Below are 26,251 nucleotides of genomic sequence, written 5' to 3'. Positions count from 1 at the left end.
GGCAATAAACATCAATTTGGGGTGACAGTAGCTAAGTGGGGCAACAATAGCTGTTGTTAGCTCAGGAATCTGATGGTTGTTTGTTCAGCCAAGTATAGAGCTGGGTCTGGTAGCTGGAGAGATGCCAGTTCACCTCTGGAGTACTGCCAAGCTGCCCTCTGGCAAGACACCTAATGCCAAGCTGCTCCGGGTACCAGTCCCTGTGCAGCCCCCTCACTTTGACATCTGTCCACCAGTGTATGCCTATAGTTCCTGTTTGCTCTTTCAGGCCTATGCTTGTGGGGAGAATGTCTAACAGCAATATAGTGAAAAGCTGAAATTTCTCTTGGTATCAATAAAGCAACTACATTTCTTCTTATTAAATGATAAGATCTTATTAAATGATTGAAATGCCTCCATCCTGTTAATCAATCCCTATAGTAGCTTTCACTCCAAATGATACCATAATTTAGGAACTGAACAGTGAAGGCAGTGCTGTATTGGAGAACATGACCTCATTTATAAAAGTTTGCGGAGGCTAACTGTGTCACATTCTTTCCTCTGGTTTCATACAATCAGGAGTCTTCCTAACAGCAGTGAAATTGTCCTCAGCTAGTCATTAAAAACAATACATTTTTAGGCACTTGGCATCACTTGACTTCCCTTTTGGAACCATAATATACATCCAATCTTTGAACGGCCTTTGGCAGGCATTTAGACACATTAGGTGAACCATAGTGTACTGCTAACACATTGCTGTTTATTGTGGAGTTTTACAGATGGTGCAAACCTGCCTACTCTGTGTTAACAGATGGTTGTTATGTTCACAGAATTTTGATTGTTTTACACTCCATACACTCTAAAAAAATGTATTTGAGTGTTTGTTGAAGTAATACATATTTTGCGTGAATTCAATCCAGTTCTGTACTTTAGTGGCAGTATGGTACTTTTTTGGGCTTTTCCAACTTGAAATTGTGAGTTCCTTTAATGTAGAACTATAAACGCAGGTCAAAGAACACCAGGTTTACCTGGGTGTTTGCTTTATCTGCTTTATTTTCCCAGAATGCCTTTGGGCATTAGACTCTTTTGCACCATGAGTGAAGTTACTGACTCGGTTAGGGAAGTCCCACCTGTGGGGAGCAATGTTATTAAAGTTAACTAAAAGTAACTAAATAATTAAAATTAAACTTCAAAAATCATTGCATTAAACTGAAACTAAATAAACACTAAGCTTTACCAAAAAAAAAAAAAAAACATATTGAACAAAAACTAACTAAAACTTCAAAGTGCGCTTACAAAACTAAGTAAAATAAAATTAAAATAGAGACCTTATATCCTTCATTTTAGTCTTCGACACAACCATACTGACTGGCACCTACACCCAAGTTGGAGAGTGTAAAATGGCCTTAACTGATTTGTTAAGACTTCACATGGTGGTAGTTTTATGACTGAAGTTGTATTCAAACATCATCTTTAAATAAATGATAAGTGAACAGGAGCCTGTTTGAATATGATTTCAAAAATAAATGATGTTCACTCAGCCCTGACATTTATCAAAAAAAAACACAAAAACTAAAATTAACACTGAAACTATTAAAAACTAAACTAAAATGAAGCATTTTTGCAAAATAAAAACTAAACTAACAAACCAGCAGTAAAAACTCATTAAAACTAAACTGAAATTAAACACGGACGAGTACAAATCTCTCTGGACGTACACTTCCTTCATCAAATGCACTTTTCAGTATTTTGCTTTAAGATCAAACAATAGAAGGTTGCTAAAGGAAAGGGGTTGTGTTGACTTAGAAATTCAAAACAGCTATGCCAGCTTTATTTTTCTGAGTTATCAGAATAAATCTTTAGTTTTAAGTGAACAGTACTAAATCCTTTTTAAGTATTTTTTGTAATTGCATGTAAATTATTTGACAGTCATCCTTTATCTGCAGAGTCTTCCAAGAATGCCTTTTTGTATTAGACACTTCTGCACCATGAGTGAAGTTACTGACTCAGTTAGAGTAGTCCTGCCTGTGAGGAGCAACCAGAATACACAATGGATGGCATACTGAGCATGATGGAAGAGGACATCCTGGTTCAGTGTGCACCTTTCAGTTATTGTCATGTGTAGTTACTTAAGTTGGCCTAACCTTGGTGGCATAAATCCTCAACATTAAGGTATAAAATAGAAATAAGGGAGAATTACAAGGATAAAGACCATGCAGCTTTATGAAAAGTACTCCAACATTTTGTTTTGAGTTGAATTTAAACAGAATTTCTAAGTGAAGGCAAGTTTCCACAGTGTAATTTAACCTAAAGGAGTTAAGTTAACCAAACATAATTTATGAGTAAAACTGAGTTGATATAACTTAAAAGTAAAAACATTTGTCTCAAAGGAACTGTGTTAATACAACTTGTTAATTTGAACTGGGAAAACTTAATTCAATTGCATGTTACTACTTGTTCATCCAACTGTTGTTTTTTCAGTGTGCCAAAAGTGGATGCTGAGTAATAACTGAAAGCTCTTTTTAACAAGTGCAGAAGAAAGACTGTAATAATAATGGCTATGTGGTCACTGAACTTTGCATTACTGAGGATGTCTGCTTCAAACTGACATGAGAATCTGTTCTGCTGACTGTTCCAACATGAGGGAACCTGGAGATAAAATTTGAATATTTAATATGTCCTTTGGTTAGCTAAAGGGCATGAACACTCCAAATTATGTTACCAGAATAGTATGCCAATGCTTGTTGCAGTGGACGTTTGGCTTCACTTTAGTACAGCAGAAGGAGATGGAGACTTGATGCTCATATTTATATACAGTCAGGAGTTAAATTAAATGATGTGATTTGTAAAAAGTACAATAATTCTTTCAACCTCCATCACATGCAATACTATGACAAACATGCTTGTAACACTTACGCGCTCTTGGGTTCCAAATTTCCCATCAGCTACCAGATGTACCTCGTAAGTGAAGTTCATGGTCATAGCCAACTTGATCAGGAGATCAATACAGAATCCATAACAACACTGGGGAACAATTGGGCGTCCTGTAACCAAACCAGAAACAAATTTAAGTTACAATCACTCTTGGGGATACGCGTTGGATTGTTTTGTTTTGATCCGGTGGCGGCGCACGTAGACGGAACGGATGCGTGACACGGTGCACTGCAGACGACCACACGCACAATCACGCCGTTTGCCACACGGAGCACACACACCAAGCATCTCCCAGCGACCTCTCATTCTGAATGGCACACTCAGCTACATGCATACATATATAGATACCTACTGCATATATATGTATGCATCTCCAGTGGGTGTTTGGCGGGTGCAGTAAAAGCACAGTGATAATATAAACGTCCCTGATGTGTTACCTGGGATGGTCTCATTGGGCCCAGTGCAGATAACCTTTTTAATTAAGACTCCATTTAATGTCATTTCCTCCTTGCATGTTCCATCCGGCATAGTGGGTTTCACATACACAAATGGCTCCTGGTGTATCGTCACTATCTACAACAGACGGGACAGAAAGCTGTTTATCACAAAGCCAGAACACAATGTGGTTGATCCCGAGGGACTTCATCGAGAAAGAATAATAATGCTCGGAAAAAACAAGCAAAATACAAAAAAACCAACGTACTAACCCCCAGATACACACAGACAAACAGAGACGGACAGAATGATGTAAAATAACTGACAAGGATACAGATGAGCGCTTCTTCGCAGGCCTATGACAAATTTAAAGAGATGAAAGTCATAACAAATTTATCACTTCTGCTTTTATAAGCATAGATTAACTTCACTCCCCTCTGAGAATAAAATGTCATCGCACTGTCCAACACGAGCATATCAGCTGAGGGCCGTCCTCTATCTGTGCGGACGTGAATGTCACATTGAAGAAGGAGCCCTACCTTTAATCGAGTGGACATCTGGAAGCCCTGTGGTTTCTCTGTCTCTCCCCCGGGCCAGATGATCTTCCGCTGATTGTTCATCACCACCTGCGGGGATGCCACACACATGTACAGTATTATAGGTGAGTGCTGACAGAAGGCATGCAGCTGATGAGGCTCTAACACTGTAGGTGAGCTTCGCTAATGAGTCAGCTTTATGTAACAACAGCTCAGCACTTCTTTTATTTACCTCAGAGACCTCTGACTTATGTATCATACCTGAGGCTTTCAGGAACGTATTATTATCACTGCAAACACCAGTGAGCTCCAGTGCTAATCCTGCAGTGACGACTGTTTGCTGTATGTGCAGCTGGCTCATTAAAATGCCCACTCTTAGTTGTATATAAATATAATATGACGGATTAATCATAAAGGAGCTTAATAGCTTTTCACACAGCTTTCAACTGAGTGTGACAGTCTTTTTCTGCAGGGGTAGTTAGCTCAGCTCTCGGGATGTGTTTTCCTCATTAGCCTCCTCATTCACTAATGAAGAGAGGTTCTGCTTTGTAAATCCTGCAGAACAGTACTCAAAGAATGCTTTTATCAAAGAAATTACAGCTTTTACAGCAGTCTATGGGTGCTCTTAACAGGCTTGGGGCGAGTCCATGTATTTATTGCTAATTAAACGGCGCACTACACATAGAGCATAAAGAGGTCAGATCAGTTGTCTGAGCGTACATCAGTGTGTTTTTGGTGCAACATGAATGCCAGCTCTTATTCCCTTTAAGAGTCAGGTGCACTTGCAGGCTGGAGCGTTGGTACTTAGACTGCAGATATCGGTGTCCAGGCTTAATCTCCTAAAACCAAAGCTTTCATTTGTTATATTTCCTGGATATTTGGGGTTAGCAGGACCTAGTAAGTAAACTAAACAGTAAATTGACAACAAGTAGCTATAAAAATGGATGTCCTCATGTGAGTACAGTGGGTCTATTTTACTACATAACACAAGAAAGACACAATTGTGTATCACATACGGGCACAATGGTACACATTTCTATATTTTTTCCACTTAAATCTTTTTTTGTATCCTAATGTTTCCTAATATTTTTGTCTTCCAAATTTGTCTAACAAAATGTTAATGTTAAAATGGAAATGATATTAAAAAGCTTTTAGATTTTGTATGTATCGTCATACAGAATATGTGTTTTTTTTTTAATTATTTACATTTTTCAAGTATTTTTTGGTGACGTTTCTCTATTTGTAATCATATTTTTAGTTGTAAAACACGTAGTCCCACGACAAATACGTTTGAAATTAAAAAAAAGAAAAGAAAACAAATGTGATAGTATTTATCCGCCAATCTTGGCAGCAGTGATGCTGGTAAGTGTGGTTGCTAACAGCTATTAAACCACCAATGAAGAAGAAGAACCCTCTTGATGTGAAAGCAGAGAGGGTCAAAGATATTACTGCTGCTAAAACATTTTAAAGACTATACACTAACCAGCAGAAGTAAACCGACAGCAAACATCTATTTCAGCGCTGGTTGCATCCTGTGTTTACATGAGCTAGTTTGGGATGCTTCACTGACACAGACGAATATGAGACATTTGCTCTGAAAAGCAATACTTTTAATTTTGAAACGCATAGAAATATTGGGCTGTTTTCTGGTTTGCTTTCCGTTTTGCATATTTTTTTGTTTTCCTTTGTCTCATGTTTAATACCTCACTGGTTGAACCAACTATCACTGATAGTTCCTAATAAAACTAGACGGACCAAAGTATTGATCAACTGAAATTTATATTTGAAACATCTGAATAAAATATGAGCGGCACTAACATTAGTAAAATAAGAAATGATAACGTGAGGGAAATCTGGAATTATAAATCTGGGACTTTTTCTTTTTTCTCGATGAACTGATTTCAACATTGCAAATGAACTAATTTCAAAGTAAAGAATTCATCAGTTTTCATCCACATTTAACTAAACAACATAATAATAGTTCAGTATTTAACATTTTAAAGAAATAATGCCGTGTTATGATAGTAAAAGCAATGTTTCTGATGTGACAGCAGTGATTCAGTAAAAAACAAATCTGTACAATAAAATTTGTATTTTTTTGGTACTTCTTTTCAAATGGTATCCAAGAGGTATTTTTGAAAAATGTAACCAAAAAACTTGCAAAATTGTGACAGTAATGTATTGTTCTCCAGAGATGAAATTCTTTTTACAAAATAACCCTGTAAATGGATATTTAACATAAATGTAGCTTACAGTTATCTGAAACTGGTTCTTGTGTTTCATGAGATCATAGCTGAAATTGCTTAATATGCTAGATTAAACCAATTTGACCCTTTTTTTTGTACCATAGATTGCATTGATTTGGTGGAATTCTGCAGCTATGGAATCAACACAGTGTTGGCAACGTTTATACACCACGCACCTTGGCCTATTCCTAAACACTTCCACTTTCTAATAACATTACAAACAGCTGACTGTGAAATATCCAGCAGGGATGAAATTTCACAGTCTTATTGCAAAGGTTGCATCCATCGCAGTACTATGCTTGAAGCCACTGAGCTCTTCAGAATGACCCAGTTTGCATGGCTACACGGGTAGCGGCTCGATTTTATGCACCTGTGGCAACAGGTCTGATTAAAACATCTGTATTCAATGATTAACAGATGTGGCCAAATACTTTTGTCTATGTAGTGTAGGTACAGTGGACCATCAAGTAGACTGCTGTTCAACAAGTGTTTTTTAGGTAAGTAATTTTAGCCCCTTTCCTGCCATGTCTGTTTTTTTGCTTTTTTTTAAGTTGACATTCAGTTCTGAAAATAATATTTCTGTCTTATGAAAGACAAGACTTGACTTGGTTTATGCATGATGAAATAAGTGGAAATCTGAGGCCTAACAGGAACAGATAGCTTTCTGAAAAAGGAATGGTAGGGTTTCAATTTCATACACATGCAGCACCATCTGTCACTCTACAGCTGAATGTAGCTGAATGTAGCTGAGCATTTGAATAGCAGACAAAAGACATCATAAGGCCTGGTCCACCTTGAGGTTAAGCATTGCTGCAAGAGAGGCTAAGCCGTGCAAAATCAGCTGATAGAGTGTAACTTAACAACCCAAAAATCCTGTGCTTTCTTCTAGCCGTTTGACTCCTCATCAGGAATGCAGGCTGTGGTCAAAGACTTTGAATTTTAAGCCAGAGAGGGCAGTAAACGGCTGCTTTTCAGCCAAATGTTAAGTATTTAAAAAGACATTTTTTCCCTTGCCTACTCTGCATTCAGTCGTCGTTAATTTTTCATGAACTCTTCATTCATTATAGCAGAATAAATGTAAATATTTGAAGTACCACTCAGATTTAGTGACAGAATGCAGCAGCAGCTTTGGTAAACTGACTGGGAATGATGGAGCTGCCCTACATTAGGTGTGTTCCACTAAAGACAGAAAACTGGAGCTGCGGTCCAGGATGAATAAAGAAGCAGATGAGGATGCAGATATGATGGAGATATGATGGAGATAGGGGCAGTATGCATTAAGAAGGCAATAGTTTAAAAAATATTATGTCCTTAAATTCAGTTTAATGCTGAAATCAGCTGCTTCAAACAAGTCAGTATGTTGATTTAGACCTATTACCTGTGTGCCGTTGTAGATCCCCACTTGAATGAGTCGACTCTTCTGGTAGTTTAGAATACTGTAGTGGGCATACTTCCTGTCCCCGTCATCGTTGAACTCCACGCGCCCCGTGAGGCCCTCTGGGTATTTAGATGACATCAGCACCCTGGGGGGTTAAAGTGAAATTATTACTTGCTTGAATTAGTACACAGGAGTTCATGCATGGATAACAGGTGTGTTCTCCAGGGAACATGCATTTTGTTTTTCATCGCTCAGGAAAAATGGCTCCCAATTCAGCATTTGCAGTACAGCGGCTGTTTCACCACATTTAAATTAAGATGAAGATGGCAGAGCTGTGGGTTTTCAACAGAAATGTTTTTGCTGTTTTTGTCACCTCGTCTAATTAAAGTAGTGTGGGTTTTTTGTTTTGTTTTGATGCTGAGAAACCGCTCTAAATGGGTCAGTCATAATTAATTTGCCTCATTTGAAAGTGAAAAACACAGGACTTCTGGAACACTTCTTTAAACTCTATAAACCTGTTCTTCTTTAATTTCTCAACCAAAAAGATGGAATAATTTTTTTGGCTGAGTGTGAGAAATTATTAATTATATCTGTGAAATATTTATTATTATCAAACCTTAATCACGGCCAAGAACATTTACATTTTTGACCTGACTAAGCAGAAACTGAGCCAACCTGAATAATAATGTTAAAGTCAACTAAGACAACTGAAATGCCTTTCCTTTGCTTGCATTTATTGAAGTTCAACAAGGCTTGGATTGAGATTTCTTGAACCATGATGAGAATAGATCACTTGTCCATAACCAAACAGTATCCTAATAATCCTAATCCTAATTCATCCCAAAGGTGTTCTATCAGGTTGAGGTCAGGACTCTGTGCAGGCCAGTCAAGTTCATCCACACCAAACTCTCTCATCCATGTCTTTATGGACCTTGCTTTGTGCACTGGTGCACAGTCATGCTGGAACCAGAAGGGGCCATCCCCAAACTGTTCCCACAAAGTTGGGAGCATGGAATTGTCCAAATTCTCTTGGTATGCTGAAGCATTCAGAGTTTCTTTCACTGGAACTAAAGGGCCAAGCCCAGCTCCTGAAAAACAAGCCCACACCACAATCCCCCCTCCACCAAACTTTACACTTGGCACAATGCAGTAAGACAAGTACCATTCTCCTGGAAACCACCAAACCCAGACTCATCCATCTGATTGCCGGATGGAGAAGCACGATTTGTCACTCCAGTGAACGCATCTCCACTGCTCTAGAGTCCAGTGGCGGCGTGCTTTACATGACTGCATCCGATGCTTTGCACTGCACTTGGTGATGTATGGCTTGGATGCAGCTGCTCGGCCATGGAAACCCATTCCATGAAGCTCTCTACGTACTGTTCTTGAGCTAATCTGAAGGTCACATAAAGTTTGGAGGTCTGTAGAGATTGATTCTGCAGAAAGTTGTTGACCTCTGCGCACTATTTGCCTCAGCATCTGCTGACGCTGCTCCGTCATTTTACATGGCCTACCACTTTGTGGCTGAGTTGCTGACGTTCCCAATCGCTTCCACTTTGTTATAATACCACAGACAGTTGACTGTGGAATATTTAGGAGCGAGGAAATTTCACGACTGGACTTGTTGCACAGGTGGCATCCTATCACAGTACCACACTGGAATTCACTGAGCTCCTGAGAGCGACCCATTCTTTCACAAATATTTGTAGAAACAGTCTGCATGCCTAGGTGCTTGATTTTATACACCTGTGGCCATGGAAGTGATTGGAACAACTAATTTCAATTATTTGGATGGGTGAGTGAATACTTTTGGCAATATAGTGCAAAGAGTGATAAGCTACTTAAAAACACAGTATATGAATCCTACCACCAGGGGGCCTCTCAATTACAGCAATAACAAAATGGGAATCCTGCACTTTTAACTCTTAAAGCTTGTTTAAATATTAGTCACACTCAAGCTGCTTAGCACAAAAAGGCACGTTTCATACAGTAGCTATAAAAGTAGACAATACATCAATACTTTATTTGACTTTCATTGAGCTATTTTTCACTTTACAACTAACCAAATTATTGATATCAAATATGCATTAATTCTAAAAGATTTTAACCTTTTGAATGCCAGTTTTTTGTCATGATGCCTCCATGATTTTTGATGGAAAAAAAATTTAACTTTTCAATATACTACATGCCAAGTCAATATTTTTTGTGTTGAATTATTACAGCATGGGATATGTCAATGATTAGTGGGTGTGCTCCAACTGAAGGTGAGTGGCCTCACCCACTGGAAGCGAGTCTAGAGCGCTCCTTCGCTGCGTGCAGCCCTGATCAGCAGGCAGAGATCATGGGAGAACTGCGAGTTCATGCAGTGATAGTGTGTCAACAGCGGATTATTTTACCTTTTGTGGTTAATTTATCATCCTTTCCGGTATAAGTCTATGATATTATTGCTCCTGCCATTGGGTGAGTGTTTTAGGAAGTTAAAGGTTAATGCTAGCTTAAAGGATTTGGGGTTTTATGAAAAATTCTTTGTTTAAATGTCCTCAAAAGTTAAATTTTCCACGTCAATGGCGCCGTTGCAGCTCTGTGACCCACTGACCTCTCGGTGACCCTTTGCTCTCGCTGCAGGATGAGACGTAATGTTGATATTGAGATGATTTATGATCGGGAGTCCGTGCATTATGTTGTATTTTGAAAGAACCGGATATTCTACACTTGTGACTTCCTTCCTTCCTTTGCTCTGATAGACTAAAGAGTCAGCGATGTGCTCCGCAATACGATTTGGGCGGCAGACTGGGGTGCGGTTGTTGTATGTGGAAATTGGAGGTTTTTCTCCACATGCCAAATTTCAAAATGCGGCCACCTGGTGGAGGGTGGTAAAAATGATCATATCCAAGGCAAAAAGCCAGATTAACACCCAGGTATTATAAAGTGCTTGGATTATGCTTTAATGGAAGTGAAATCAAAAGCTGCAGTTTGAATGGGTTTCAATGGTGCATTTTTTGCACTTAACAGCTTAAGTGTAACTCTTTCTTATAAACATTGCATTTTAGATTTATGGAGAAGCTGAGATGGAAATAACAAGCTCAAATAAGAATACACAGTCTTGCCAAAATTCATGCCATATACATGAACCCAGCCAAAATTAACAAAAAACATGAAGAATGGTAAGTGTGTAAAATATGAACATTTCCACTGGGGACAACTTTCTGTAAAGTTCAGTGAGTTTTTGAGCATATCACAGCCCCCAAATTAGTAAGTCTTCTGCCAGAAAAAACACACATACAAATACAATAGGGTCCTCGCTGACCCTAGGTTGGTGCTCAGGCCCTCAGATCAGACCCTCTAGAGATTCTTGAGCCTGGCTACCTGTTCCCACAGCCACTTTCAGTAGAGACAGTGTCTTGGTGCAAAAAAAAAAAAAAAACAGGATGGTGCAGCCACAATGCAAAAACTCAAGGCTTCAGGACTGAAGTCCACAAATCAAACCAAGGTCATGCAGGCAGCGCCAGTTTCTTTTAAACTGAAATCATAAATCCCTCATCAAAGCATGAATTTTAAAAACCATCACAGCTTTTCATCCGTGCCACCAAAAGAAAAGATCTATCTGCACAAGCTTACCGTTTAAAGAGCGGCCCTGTTTTCCAGATGTTGGTGTTGCCCACGCATCCTCTTGGGGGTTCTGTGATGTTCTCCTTCTCAAAGAGCTCCTGGATGGACTGAGCCACCACGGCTACTGCATCATTGATATGTGCTGACTCATTCTTCCCGTTGATGAGCTGGAGGCCGATCAGACCTGAGACCAGGCCAACAGGAGAAAAAAAAAAAAAAAAAAAATCACCAACCTGAGCCAACTATGGCACCTCACAGGATCCTTTTGCAATTCACAAAGTGGATTAAAAACTTATAGGGCCTCCAGTTTAGACATCCTGGATAAAGGTCAGACATCAGCGGCATGATCCATCTTCTTTGCCTGCTAATCTCAGGAAGGGTAACAAAAAAATACATGTGATTTATGAGACGAGGCAACAGAACTGATGGATCATCATCCTGATGTTGCCACTGATGACCTTTTCACAGCATGTTTAAGAGTCCCTTGAAGTTGGATCTATTTTTCTGCCCTACCAGCTAAGGCTTTGGGAGTCAGCACAGGCAAAGTAGTTTTGTGTTAGGGGACAAACAGAAAAGACCTAAACTTCAACCAAGCAACAATCCAACTTCAGCTAAGTTTTCTGATTGCAACCAGGTCCCTCTAGCTCGCAGACTCCTGAGAGAAGCTGCAGTGGAAGGTGAGTATCGGACAAGACAACGAACGCTCTGCAAGGGTTGGTTGTGTCAGAGTGCCCGGGGGGAAAACAATTCACATTTGTGAGCACAAAGTGTTAAATACTGTGAGAGATTTGTGAGAGAACCCAGGAATAGAGACAAGAAACTCTGTTGTAGCTTACCATTCTATCAGCTATCTGTCCCAAAACTCTCCCTTCATAATTCATTAGAAACCAGGGTATTAATACGGCAGAATAGCACAATAAATTGATCTTTGTATAATCCACGACATACACAATAAACTAGAACTGTACTGTAGATTAACGGCACATTTAAACCTTTAAACACGTAATGCTTAAACGTTTAAATGCTCAACACAGAGGAGTAAGTAGTTACACAGTTAATCATGTAATGCATCCATCGTTTAACGGTTAATCCCTCTAATCCCGTCAATGTTATGATCGGCCTGCGAGTAAAGCCAGGGGTTAACTTGTGTATGCCCACTCATCTCTGCCGGATGAAACGTACCGTCTGGCGCCTCACTCAGGGCTTTACCCGACATCTCCCGCTCGCCCACCAGCCACACGTAGCCCGAGCCCGTCATGTTGAGGAAACGGGCAGCCTTGTACACCGCAGCAGCGTCCTCCTCACTGGAAGAAAAAGGCAAATGTTGTTTCCATCACAACCGAATATGTTCATTTCAGTCAGGCACAGTTTAGGATTAGTTGTAAAATACAAGACCAGCTAAGCTCATCGTTGTTGAGTTATCATAACACTGAAGCTTCTGCCAATTAATTATCTACTCTCTTTACATTCAAATAGGGAGATAGGGGAGATATTATGTATGAAATTCATGATTGAGGGAGCATGTTCTCATTTGAGTTTTTCCCTGAAATTGCCATATAAACTTTTGCAATGATAGACTATCAATGCAATGCCCCAAACATTTAATTTTGAAAACCCAGAGTCCCTAATTTTCCCCTTAATTAGCCTTTTAATTTTTCAAAATGCCATTTCCTATGACAGGGTCTCATATGTTTCAAATGTAGATTAATTAGAGCTGACAGCACTTATATAAGAGTGGATATTTCAAACCAGTGCCAGACTCAGGAGGGCTCTAAGCCAAATGTTTTCCACATAGAGGGCATTTAAGAGGGCAATTTCAATAATTTTATCTCTTTAGAGGGCACCAATGACAGATCTTTGTCTGATTTTTTCCACTCAGAGAACACAAAGCCAAATTTTTTCAACTAAGAAGAAGATAAGCCAAATTTTGTCCACATAGAGGACACTTAAGAAAGCACAAAGCCAAATCAAGTCCACTTTAAGCGCACTAAGCCAAATTTTGTGCACCTAGAGGCAACAGAGAGGGCAAACGGTCAAATTTTGTCCAAGTAAAGGGCACCAAAGAGGGCAATTTGCCAAATTCTGTTCACATGAGGGGCACCAAAGAAGGATCACTGTCAAATCTTGTTCATTTAGACCATACCAAATCAGGCCCTTTGGCAAATGTGTCGACATAGAGGACACTTAAGACAACACTTAGCCAAATCTTATCCACTTAAAGTAAACTAAGTCAATTGTGTCCAATTATAAGGCACTGCAGTGGGCAAATTTGTCAAATTTTGTCCACTTAAAGGACACCACTGAGGGTAATTTTTCAAATTTTGTCCACATAGAAGGCCCCAAAAGGAGGCAATTTGTAAATATCTGTCCATTAAGACACCATTTGGCAAAATTGTGTCTGCTTGAAGTGCACTAAGCCAAATTTTGTTCACTGAGAAGGCGCCACAGAGGTCAATTTGTCAACTTTGTTCACACAGAGGGCCTCAAAGGATGTAATTTGCCAAATTGTGTCCACAAAGAAGGCACCAAAGAGGGTAGTTTTCATTTTTTCTCCAAATAAACTGCCTCAAAGAGGGTAATTTGTTAACTTCTGTCCACAATAAAGGGCATCAAATGGGGCACTTTGGCAAATGTGCCAAAAGCTGCAGTGGAAAGTGCAGCTTTTTGAGTTCTTTTGTTTTTAGTCCACCAGTGCTTCAAACCCAATGCCAGCAACAGTGATAAGAAAACAGCACAAATTGAAAATGGATCCATTTAAATTTAATTTCTTTTAAGTATAATGTACTATGTCAGCAAAGATGCTTGAACTTTTTGCAAATTTTGTCTGAGAAGATAAGAAAAGTATGCATGTTGTAACATCAATAATTTAACATTCATTATATATATTGTAATGGTTAATGGCTTACCTGGCGGACAGGATGATGACTCGGGCCTCCAGCTCTTTGGCCTCCAGCAGCAGAGCAGTTAAGTTAGTCTCCTGGCTGAACTGGAGGACTTTCTCTGCCTGTGATCGGGGCATAAGAAAGGTCAAGCCAGCTACTTTTCCCTACCTCAGACATCATGCTGCCTCTTTACCTGCTGGGTTTGAGCTTGGCCGATTTAGTTTGAAAACGGGACACAGAGATAAAAAGGAAAGCGATCCAGGGGAACCGGCTGAACTAAAAAAAAAAAGCTTGAAGGGAAAAAAAACTTTTGCATTTGTTTGCATGCAAACTGAGGGTTATCAAGGCTCCAAAGAAGGACGTGCATGTGTTAGGTAGGGGGGAAGAAGAAGGTCAATGCAACCAGTAACTAAAAACGGGTGAAGGGGGTGAGGGGGACGTTTTCCCCCAACAAAAAAACTGCTGAAAATCAGGGAAGTGCTACAGAACAGGAGGAAGTAGCATCTGGGAAACGGTTTTGTCCCACACTACCGGTTCTCCACAAAGGAATGAACTTGCAAACTCTTTTTGAGTGTGAGTGTGTGTGTTCAGAGTACATGCATTCCTTTATTGAAGGAGAAAATGAAAATGAGTAAAGCGGGGCGCTGTTCACTGCTTTCTTTTTTCTGGAATGACCGAAAATTATAGATTTTTCATAACAAAAATCATTCTTTATTTAAATCATAGGGAAATGTCTCAAAGTAAAAAATTAAAGAAAACACGTGCTACCAAGAGAGGGACATTTCTGGGTCGGCTGGTGACTGGTTTGGGCTGGTTTCTAGTTGCTACGATTGGAAAAGTTGGTGGGCGGCGTGCATTGACCATGCAAATATACCTTAGGTCCTCGCTTGTTGTCATAGGACAGTTGGTCGAGGTTTTCATAGTTCCTTTTTTTATTCTGATGAGTAATGTGCACAGAGAAAATATGCAGACACAGAAAAATATTATAAACAGTTGAAAATGGAGGGCAGTAAAGCATTCCAACAAATTTCCACTTTTCTGCTTCAAATTGGGACCTTTAACAGTGGGGCTTGCAAAAACATCAGAGATGACCGCTCGCTACTAAGACTGAAAACACATCTGTTTGCTAAAAATATCAATAAAGATTTAGGGAAATGCAGAGACATTCAATGCATGAGTTATCTGTGATGCAGATTCAGCTATATCAACCTATATGCCTTCATTTTTCCAAATCATACTGACATCAGAAATCATCAACACAAAACTCTTATGAATACATTTGAAAACCTTAAATGTAGCATATAAACCATCTGAGTACTGAATGTCCTTAACTTATACTGGAAAAACACCCACACGTATAACACAGTGTACTTGTGAATAAGCCACATTAACACTGGCCTAGGAAACAAATAAGTAACTAATTGGTGGCTGAAATACACTTAAACTGGAATCATTGTCTGTTTATATATGATTAACTGCTGTAACAAAGGAAAGAATAAGTAACTGATGATTAGCCAGGAAATGAAAAAGACACCAACCACGAGTTAACCTGGAAGTGAATGAGTCATTAACTGCAAGTTAACCTTCCCTAAAACTAGTATATTTACCAGGGAACAGAAAAGTAACTCACTGCTAGTTAACCTGGAAACAAATGATAAAATTAACTGCAAGTTAACCAGGGAACTATTAAGAACTAACTGGTAGTTAGCCATGGATTAACTGACTAACTAACTGATAGTAAATCGTCACTAAAACTGGCATATTTACCAAGAAAGAAATAAAAAAAAACTCACTGCTTGTTACCCTGGACACAAGTGATGAACTAACTGCAAGTTAACCTGGGCAAGAATGACTTACTAACTGCTTTTTAACCTGGGAAAAATTGAGAAATGAACAGCTAATCATTAGAAAAGGACTCACATCAAAGCAAAAAAATTTTTTAGGATTTTTGCACATTTTGGCACCTGAGGTATCTAACCCACAATATATGATATAAGTAAAGCCAGTCCTTTGTTCTTGGTCAGCCTATGTCAAGACAGTCTGGCTGCAGACCGTACCGCTCTGACAGCCAATCACATAGGCTGTTGAGGCTGACTCTTTCAGAACAGGACTGCTGTCATTTGCAGTACAGTGACCGGTACAGACCTGTTTTAGAAGTAGTTACACGAACTGTGGCTTGCTGTAGCTTCATTAGCTTTAGCTGAAGCTAAAATAGCTATGCTAGCTACATTATTAAAATTACTACATGCAAATGTACCAAAATAAGCTTTAACAACATGAGCGTTAGCAAACGTAGCTGAAGCTAACATAGCTATGAAGAGAATGCAGCTTTGTGCTATCTTTGTGAGCTCTGCTTCAATTATGCTACATAGCTACATAGCTTTCACAGCTAATGCTCTGTAGCCTATGCCTGCATGTTGGAATGTTTTCATGGAGTATGAGCTTTCTTCCTGTAAGCAGAGTGTTTACTCAGCTCTTTTAAAAGTTTTGTCATCAGGTTTTGCAGGTCAGGTTTTTAAGTTTTGGTTTCCTAACTTCTACCTTAACCCTAAATAGAAGTTTCATCTGTTTTTATTCTGAAAGTTTTAGCGTGTATTTCTGTTCTGAGGAATACAGAAACACAGATGAACATGGAACAGCTATGTAACATGGTGGTAGCATGGTCTGAGATGGTGCCATCACAAAAGACAACATAATCATGTAGTCTGATCTGGCCTTTTCTCATTTTGTGTCCCTGTAAGGTGGCACCATAGAGAGTAATTGCTCAGTATCTATCATTACTTATTTGTCCCCTGGTTAACCAGCAGTTACTAACTTATTCACTGCCTAGTTACTACACCAGTGTTTGTGTACCTAAAGTGTTACCTACTTAACTTTTACTACACATACATAGGTGTTCAGTGGTACCATCAGATTTCAAACACTACACCAACAAACCATCAAATATAAAGTTTGATCTAGTTCCTTTTTCTCTCCAGAGGAGCTTTTTAAAAACCGCACAAGGAAACAAATCTATCCAACCATCTGTTGAGGTTTGTCAATCTTTTTAATGAGCTCTGTTGTGCCAGCTTTGGGGGCTGCAGCTTAGATTTAACATCCAGACTGATGAGGCGTTCAGAACAACTCATCAAAATTTAGACACCCTTTTGACGTACTGCAGATTTTTACTGGATTTATTTTGATTCTGTGACTATTATAAACTTTATTGTGCTGCCAAAAATAAAATCCAATTTATGGAGATGCCGTAATCAAGCTTAAAACCTAAACACAGGCTGAGGATTCTCGTATTGAGGGTAGAATTTGAGGCTCTATCACAGCTGAAATGATTGTGAGTTTTAGTGAGAAATTTTTATTTGAAAACAAAAGAATTTATAATTGAGGAAACTATTCAGCTTTGAAGCAAGAGTTGTGTCATCCTCTTGACTTTTAGTGCATTATGCTAAATAGAGTTTAAGATGAAGTAGTTAATACTGTGTACACACTCATACACAGTACTGCAGGGCTTTGGTCAGGGTCCAGCATGCTAGCTCTGACCTGAGCATGATAACTTCATGCTGTCTCCTGAGGGGTCACCATTTTGGATTCCACTCAGGTCGTGTCTCCTGTAAGAGGAGACAGGAAGCCATTTTGCAGGAAAACACATCATCTTTCTGCCTCACAGGCTTTCCTTCACAGCTGCCCGGCTTCACAGCTCACACCTAAGTGCACTCTGGGTCCATTTCTCTCCCTTGGCTAAGTTGACGTTGTCGGTGCATCAGTGCGGTATTCAAGCTGACAGGCGGACTCACAGTAAATACCAGTGTAAAACTCCTCCATTCACAGCTCAAAACATGGAAAACATATCACACAGGCTGATGCTATGGGGACCCCCGTGACTGGAGTTTCAAGTTAATTACATTTTAAATGCCAGAGGAGGGAAAGTCAAATTGTTATCAAATCTTGACATCACTAGCATTTATTTACTGCTTTGATTGTGTAAATACTGTTTCTAACATGAGCTCTTGAGTTTTTCTCTTTGTGGAACATAAATGCATCCTGCTTGGGCCCCTGCAGACCTGAGAGGTCCAACCCATTGATGCCAGTCTGCACTGTACTGTCACTGTGGTCAGTGGATTTGTCATCAGCTTGGCCAGAATGTTTTATCTTTTATTGATTTTCTAAATAAATCATGGTCAATATAATTTGGCTTTTTGACAGAAAAAAGCTATTTTAATGTCAAAGTGAAAACAGATCCCTAAAAAGTAAGGTAAGTCAAACAAAAAGAAATAAGGAAAAATAAGTGACTGCATAATATTCACTGGTTAAGCAATATATCTGGCTACCATCACACCATGAGGACAAAAGAACACTCCAAGCAACTAAGAGAAAGGTTAATAAGAAAGTATATGACATGGGATGGACACAAAAATTCCAAGGCACTGAGCATCCCCTGGAGTTCAGTCAAATCCATCATCAAGAAATGGAGGGAATATGGCACATGTGTAAATCTGCCTAGATCAGGCCGTTTCACAGACTGTGTGACCGTGCAAGAAGGAGACTAGTGAGAGAGGCCACCAAGACACCTATGACTACTCTGAAGGAGTTACAAGCTTCAGCAGCTGAGATAGGAGAGACTCTGCATACAACAACTTTTGTCTGGGCTCTTCACCAGTCTAAGCTTTATGGGAGAGTGGCAGAGAGAAAGCCACTAATAAAGGAAACTCATATTAAATCTCAACTAGAGATTGGCAGAAACCAAACACTGCAGATCACCACAAGCATTGCCCCCACTTTGAAGCAGGGTGGTGGCAGCATCATGCTGTTGGGATGCTTCTCTGCATCATACAAGGCGAATGTTCTGGAGAGTCAAAGCCCAGACCACAATCCAATGGAGGATTCTGTGCAACCTGACAGAGCTTGAGTAGTTTTGCAAAGAAAAATGGAGTAAAATTAATGATTTAAAGGGGGTGAATATTTATGTAGTTACTTATTTTACATTACACATTTTCATTTAACAGATATTATTTTGTAGAAATCTGCTTTCACCTTGAAATTAAAGTGTTTTTTGTCAAAAATGCCAAATTATATTGACCAAGATTGGTTAATAAAATCAATAAAGGAGTAAAACATCCACGTTACATCCAAGGTAATTACTACAGCAGCAGCAGCCATTGTTTACCAACTAAATCCCACCCATGGCTACACCCTCATGCTCCTGATTGGTCTATTCATTCTCTGACCGGGCACAAATATTTCAGATTGAAGCTTTGCAAAATGGATTTGCCTGATGACAGACGTGGAATCTGGCCATCTAATCCATCAGCTTTGCAGGGTTAGGGAGTTTAATTTTAGCATTAGTTTAATTGTCAGTGGGATGACAAGTTTATTAAAAGTCTAGCCAAACAAAAAATACACATAAGAGGATTTTTTTTTTGTGCTGTTACTGAGAAAACTAAAATGTAGGGACTAGTTCTAGATCATTTTTATAACAGTTCAGAGGAGCTAATCATAAAATTACACTACAACAGAATTAACAAGCAAAATGTATGTATAATGCATTGTGGCACCAAGTGAGAGATGTTCTGTTTTCGGTGCTTAGAAACCATTTTCGTGAGCAGCACCCTGCAGCACTGTAGAACAAAAAAACCTCCTTTGTCTTTTTTTACCCCAGAGATTTTCCTCGCACTCTATTTTTGTATCTCACTAAAGCATTAATATTTCATGCAGTGTAGGTCGAGTTGGCACTCAGAGAGCACCCCTGTGTCCAGAGCCTCTTTGCTGGTGGTGACAGTGATCCCCCTGTGACTGCATGACCTCGCTAAAGATTTGCTACAGAGCTAAAAATAACATGTAAATGTACTAAGTGTATGCAGCACAGCAGGGTGATTAGCAGGAATAACACCTCTGGCTTTTAATTAGAGCATAATGAGACAGAGTTACAATCTGCCGTGTATAAACTATCACCTTAAACTGTCAAAGCGTCGCAGCATTTACAGCCTGGGTGTTGAACACTGCACCTTCCAAAGTCTCACAATTAAAGAGCTGCTAAATGTTTCATCTGGCTGATTTGGTGAAATGCATGGTGAGTCAGAGCAGTTAACCTACAGGGGGCGCTAAAACTAATTAAATTTGAACTTAGCAATTGCTGTTTTACAAATGTTGCCACAACTTGCAAAACTTAAATTTCTCACTAAGTAATTTGTCCATAAAAAGTCATTTTACAAAGGTAGTTCTTTCAGTGACACAAGGCTAAATGGAGAATACTCAGTTCTTACTTGCCTCTGATGCACATTATTCAGTATTATACAGCACTTTTTTCTCAAGGATGGCTAAGGCATATTAAGTCTTCGTCTGCCTCTGATTGGATAGAACTCGCTGATGCTTCTGTTGTTTGATTGGGTAAGTATCTGTGTAGGCCAGTCACAGGCACAGGAGGCCAGGTAATAATTAGCTTTTTTCTGGATGCAACACATCAGGCACCACTTCTTTCCGTCAGCTTGCCTCCAGCATAATAATTTCTTAGTGATCCTTACTGCCTGGAGTCAACTAAGAGGCATAAGCTAAGAGTACAACAACTTCCACCAAGACAGTCTGGCTGCAGCCTGTTCATCTCTGACGGACACTCTAACGACTGTTTATCTGAGTCGCCGTTTTTCTCAGAACAGAAAGACACGCTAAAACTTTCAAAATAAAACCGTATAAAGGTTCAGTGGGGGGTAAGTGTAAGAATTAAGGTAAAGGTTAGGACACCATAAGATAAAAGTTCAAACCTGACCAGCGAAACCCAATTATGAATTGTTTAATAAAGCTGAGAACGTAGCTTACATAGCTCTGTTAGCTGCATAAGTTACGTAGATAGTGGAGCTATGGAGCTAACAGAGCTAAAGCAGCTAAAGCTAAGCTTACAAAACAGCTGCGTAAGCTTATCTAAGTAGCAAAGTAGCATTATTTTGCTAAAAATCAAATTCCTGAAGCTAATTTAGCTATAGAAAGCAAAGCTATGTAACTACCTTAGCTCAAAGCTTAGCTCACAAAGCAGCTATAAAAACTGAGTAGGTATGTGATCTTTAGGCTATGTAAGCTATGTTTGCTAAATCTCACATTGCTAAAGCCTATTTAACTATAGATAACACAGCTATGTAGCTAATGTAGCTACAAGCTAATCTCAAAAAACAGCTGTTGAGCTAAGTAGATCTACATAGCTGCGTAAGCTTAAGGTACATTTGCTAAAGCTTACATTGCCAAATCTAATTTAGCTACAGAAAATGTAGCTTTATACCTAACATAGCTAAAGCTATGCTCACAAACCAGCTATGTAAGCTCTGTATCTTCTTTATCTATGTACAGTGCTTAACAAATTTATTAGACCACCACCCAAAGTAAGGTTTATGCCACAGCTGCTCTAAATTAACAGCATTGGTAATTACCAAAATCATTTTTTATGTTTCTGCAATGGTTAATACACCAATATGTAGAAGCTCTTTAACCCAAATGATATTTATAATGCTAAATTATTATTGTTATCCATAAATTTTCAAATTTACTGGTTTACAATAAAAGCTGAAAAAAATAGTAAAGCACATTATTATTTCTTGATTAATATGTCAAACTATAGTTATTTACTTTCATTCCTGAACAGAAAAAATTAGTTTTAGTGGTTGAATGTTATGCTTGATTCATTTCTGACTTCTCAGAGAAACCCAGTGAGCCGGCTCAAATTTGGGTGAATTCAGTTTGAAATTCTTCATTCCTGTTCAAAATGGTAAAACGTGGAGAGCTCACTGAAAATGAAAGAGTCCGCATTAAAGCACTTCATGATGCTGGATGGTCTCTGAGACAAATATGACAGGTGGTCTAATAAATTTTGATAAGCACTGTAGCTAAGTTAGCTTTACCTATGTTTTGCTAAAGCTCATGTTGCTAAAGATGATTTAGCTATACATAATGGTGCTACGAAGTTAATGTAGCTAAAAGCTAAGCTCAAGCTCACAAAGCAGCTATGTAAGCTCTGTATCTACATTATCTGCGTAGCTTAGTTAGTTTTACCTGTGTTTTGTTAAAGCCCACGTTGCTGAAGATGATTTGGCTATAGATGACGGCACTACATAGCCAACGTTGCTAAAAGCTAAGCTTACAAAGCAGCTCTGTGATTTAAGTAGGTATGTTATCTACATAGCTACATTACTCTAAGCTATGTTTGCCAAAGCTTATGTTGTCAAAGCAAACTTAGCTATAGATAATGTTGCTGTGTTGCTAATGTAACTAAAAGCTAAGCTTGCAAAGCAGTTATTTAAGCTACGTAGGTATGTTATCAAAATAGCTATGTTAGCTTTGGCTACGTTTGCTGAAGTACACTTTGCAAAAGCTAGACTTAGCTAGACGTAGCTCATAGCGAGCTACCATTCATGTAACTACTGCTAAAATGGATCTATGCATAGTCTAGGATTGGACCTTTGACCTTTTTTTCTATTTCATTTATGAAATGTTGCTTAGTTTGTAATTTTTGCATTGTGGTTGTTTGATGAATGTATCTACCAGACAGGCTAATTGTAGCACTTTCTCCCTGAGATATTCTGCACCTCAGATGAATGGTCTGTGAGACATTCTGCCAGAAATGTAGTCTGCAGCCAGACCCCTCTCACATCTGCAGGCATCAGTACACTTCTTTATAATATATGTACGACCATTACTGTATCAAATATCTCAAAGCTTTATAACAGTGAATCTTCATAAGAGTTTTGTCATGAAAATGTACCGTGAAAACACCTAATTGCTCCCACTTTCAACCTCATTGGTTGTTACAGAACACAAAAATCTAAAAACAGCCAAAAACATCCAGATTCATGACATTTCTAAGCTCAGAGTTTCACCACAACAGCAAGGTTATGCAGGTTTTAGCAAACATCATGGAGAAACTTGAGCTTTTAGAGAGGACTATTTTTATCCATGGATTAATACACATTTACTGCTTTAAAAAGTATTTCATGCAGTGTGACTGTGTGAGAGATTAAGTTCAAATAACCTACTCCTAGATTTATTTTGCCTGTCACATAAACACAATACATTTTATTAAACTCATGATATTGCTGCCCTGGGTCTTTTCTGTTGATGGTGAAAAAATCATACAATTTTAAATAAAATAGCCTCAGTTTTTTGCCTCTTGATTCATTTTATTATTGATGCAAACATTTGTAGATATTCTCACATAATTCCTGCTCAAGGCTCGCTCAATCTGGCCCTGCAGTCATATCTAAATATATGCATAATTAAAGCCGCATAGTAGAGAGAGTCAGAGCAACTTCGCTCAGCATGATGAGGCTGTGTGGGATGCACAGATGGGTGATTATTGAGATCAAAACTCAGATGATGCAAACATAAAAGGAACTTCCTGAAATCTCATCAAAGGGCTTTGAAAACATAAATTTCTCTTCCTCTGTGCAGGATGTGAGCTGCATCCAGATGATTTAAGAACAGATTGATGGCTGCACGATCCAGTGTGACTAACTGATCCCGGTCATTTAATCTGCTTTAACTACAGCGTGAATTACCTCGGGTGCATGTCATATTCAGCGTCTCATTTGCCTTTGATTTAATTAAATCTCAAAATCAGGACTCATTTCACTCTGCAGCACAATTACAGCAAAACCCCAGAGAGGGAAAAGCATCACAGAATACTGAGAATAAAGGAAATATCCCAAGGTAATTTCACCGTATTAAAGGGATGCACTAGATGGCAGTTGTTTTTCTTTTTCCTGTCTGTGTCTCGGTTCCTAAAGGGCACATCATCGCAGTCTCAAGTCTGTTTTGGCTCAAAGAAGATCAGCATTTCACTGACCCACATACGCAGCTCAGAGCTACACTTAAAATGGATGCATCAGCGGTATCTGAAAAGGCACAAGAGAAAAAAGGGTCTCCCATGTGAACATGACCTAGCAGGATCCAAACACAAGGCCTGTGTGCACAAATGTGAAGCTGGTCATTCATCACATGCCAAGAGGGAGAAAAAACACCTGACTTCCTTCAAGGACCCGGCTAAAAGCTCCAGTCTGTGATGGTTTGCAGAGCCCCACGTTAAAGTCCACTATTTGGCTCCCATTGTGGATAGACACTGAATTTGGACTATGGCGAAAAGCAACGTGAAGATGAGCAAATAAACATACAAACTTTTGTCAGATTAGACCACATTAGACGCTGTAGATGTCTCTAGGAATGTTAGCCAATGTTTACACAATGGTGAGAAAGAGATGTAGCCACACAACAGAAAGGAAAACAGTTACGTACATAGAAGACTATTGAGGTTTAAACCTTTACACACTCTCATTCTCACACACTCTGCTGGCCGGTCGGAGCATCTCACCTTTGTTTCTCTTTCCTCCAGCAGGGTCTCAAGCCTCTTCTGAGCAGCCCGCCCCTCGTGGTCGTCGCTCACGATCAAGATGATGTGGTTCCAGTTGAACTCGCGCATCAGGTCGAACCACACGTGCGCCTGGTGGGAGTACGGAGGGACTGTCCGCAGGAAGGACAGGTGGATACTCTGAGGAGCAACAAGCAGAAACTGCAGGTTAACAGGTTGTCAAAACAGTTAGATTTTTCATGAATGAGTCATTCCTCACAAACATGTGCAAAGAAGTGGAAAAATAAAACAGCCACAAGGGCAGATTGTGGACAGGTATGTGAACACCGCTGTCCCCCTAGCTTTTTGTGTAAACAGTGAGGAAAAGACTCTTGTGTTTGGACATAACAATGCCCCTGTGCATCACCAATGCCAGGGCCATAAAGGAGGCTTTCCAACCCAGAGTTAGTGGACTAAACCTCTGGCCGCAGAGGCAGCTCTGACCATATTAGATTGTTTCTGAGCCACGGCGGACTCTGAAAAGAAAATGTACTTTCAGAGAGTTGTTTCCATGCACCCTTCCAGTGGATCATGAGATATTTTACTTCCATTTTTGAATAAGCTAGTAGAACGATTACAAAAACATGTTTAATAACCTCATCTTTGTCTTGGCAAAAAAATTGGACCTAAAGGAGATATCAATCCTGTTTAAAATGATCAAACAGACATAACTAATATAAATTAGGGCTGTTAACATTAACACAGTAACGCTTGTGATTAATCTTGAAACCTTAACGTGTTAAAAAAAAAATAATAATAATGCTGTTTAATCATATGACTAAGTTTGACCACAACTTGCTCCCATAGTCCTCCAGCGTGGATGTTTACATGCCTATAGTTTGGTGGCCAAGAAGTGTCACACGAATGCAATTTCAAAACGCTTTGCAAAAAGAAAAAACACAACGACATTTGAGAAAAAAACACAAAAACAATAGTTGACAACACAAATACAAAAATTTGCTGCAGCACATGAATACAAACACTCAGCACTGCGCATGGATACATAAACTCGGCACAGCGCAGAGGCAAACAGATTCCACAACAGCACAAAAATACAAAAACTTGGCGCAGCAGATGCAAATAAAAAGTCACAACGGAAGTGGGGCCGTTATTAGGGACGGACCGATTCCATCAAAGCGGGAACCTCTGAAGGCTCCGGATACAACGGCCATGACACCAGCAGTCACAACCACAACGCAAACTAACTGAAGACATGCTTGGATCCAGTAATTAAAGTAAGTAAACACTGTTCATTCGTCAGGTTCAATTCTTGCACATTTTATTTTGTAATCGATGAGTTTTAGAAGTAATTTTAACCGGCAAATAGCACAGACAGCTACATTTGGGGTCCGATATGCATGGTGTAAGCTGTCAGACGAATGAATGGACTCGATTAATCTGATTTAGAGAGTAGTTTACATACATATTAAACTGTACAGGAGGTTACAGTTATTAAAAATCACGAAAAACACACTACAAATTACATACAGTGAGTACAGAAATTATTTTGAGTAGCGGTGTTTTACGTAACTTTATTGCTTATATTGTAAAACTAGATAGATAGATAGATAGAGTTAGAATATAAACGTAAACACAGCCGTTAGCAATAAAGTTACGTACAACACCACTATTCAAAATAATTTCTGTACTCACAGTATGTAATTTGTAGTGTGTTTTTCGTGATTTTTAATAACTGTAAGCTCCTGTATAGTTTAATATGTATGTAAACAAATATCTAAATCAAATTGATCGAGTCCATTCATTCGTCTGACAGCTTACATCATGCATGTCGGACCCCTAGCATAGCTGTCCGCGCTGTTTGCTGGTTAAAATTACTTCTAAAACTCATCGATTACAAAATAAAATGTGCAAGAAGTGAA

The 26,251-nt window shown here is 39.1% G+C and overlaps 1 protein-coding gene across 7 annotated transcripts in view; it reads right to left on the bottom strand.

The window, feature by feature from the left end:
* grin1a (glutamate receptor, ionotropic, N-methyl D-aspartate 1a) overlaps positions 1-26,251 on the bottom strand; it is a 71,824-nt gene that overhangs the window by 31,574 nt on the left and 13,999 nt on the right. For 2 of the 7 annotated variants that reach the window (XM_041811422.1, XM_041811426.1), the window contains exons 3-11: positions 24,336-24,512; positions 14,874-14,936; positions 14,024-14,121; positions 12,300-12,421; positions 11,127-11,301; positions 7,509-7,653; positions 3,888-3,974; positions 3,339-3,486; positions 2,896-3,023 (exon numbers count right to left, since the gene is read on the bottom strand). In XM_041811422.1, coding sequence (XP_041667356.1) covers positions 2,896-3,023; positions 3,339-3,486; positions 3,888-3,974; positions 7,509-7,653; positions 11,127-11,301; positions 12,300-12,421; positions 14,024-14,121; positions 14,874-14,936; positions 24,336-24,512 — 1,143 coding nt within the window. The remainder of the gene's footprint in view (positions 1-2,895; positions 3,024-3,338; positions 3,487-3,887; positions 3,975-7,508; positions 7,654-11,126; positions 11,302-12,299; positions 12,422-14,023; positions 14,122-14,873; positions 14,937-24,335; positions 24,513-26,251) is intronic. The other 5 variants (XM_041811423.1, XM_041811427.1, XM_041811425.1 and 2 more) reach the window with 3 other exon arrangements.

The sequence above is a fragment of the Cheilinus undulatus genome, linkage group 17, assembly GCF_018320785.1.
Source record: "Cheilinus undulatus linkage group 17, ASM1832078v1, whole genome shotgun sequence".
NCBI classification, from domain to species: domain Eukaryota; kingdom Metazoa; phylum Chordata; class Actinopteri; order Labriformes; family Labridae; genus Cheilinus; species Cheilinus undulatus.
The sequence above is the reverse complement of the archived record's forward strand: the minus strand, read 5'-3'. Positions and strand labels throughout refer to the sequence as shown.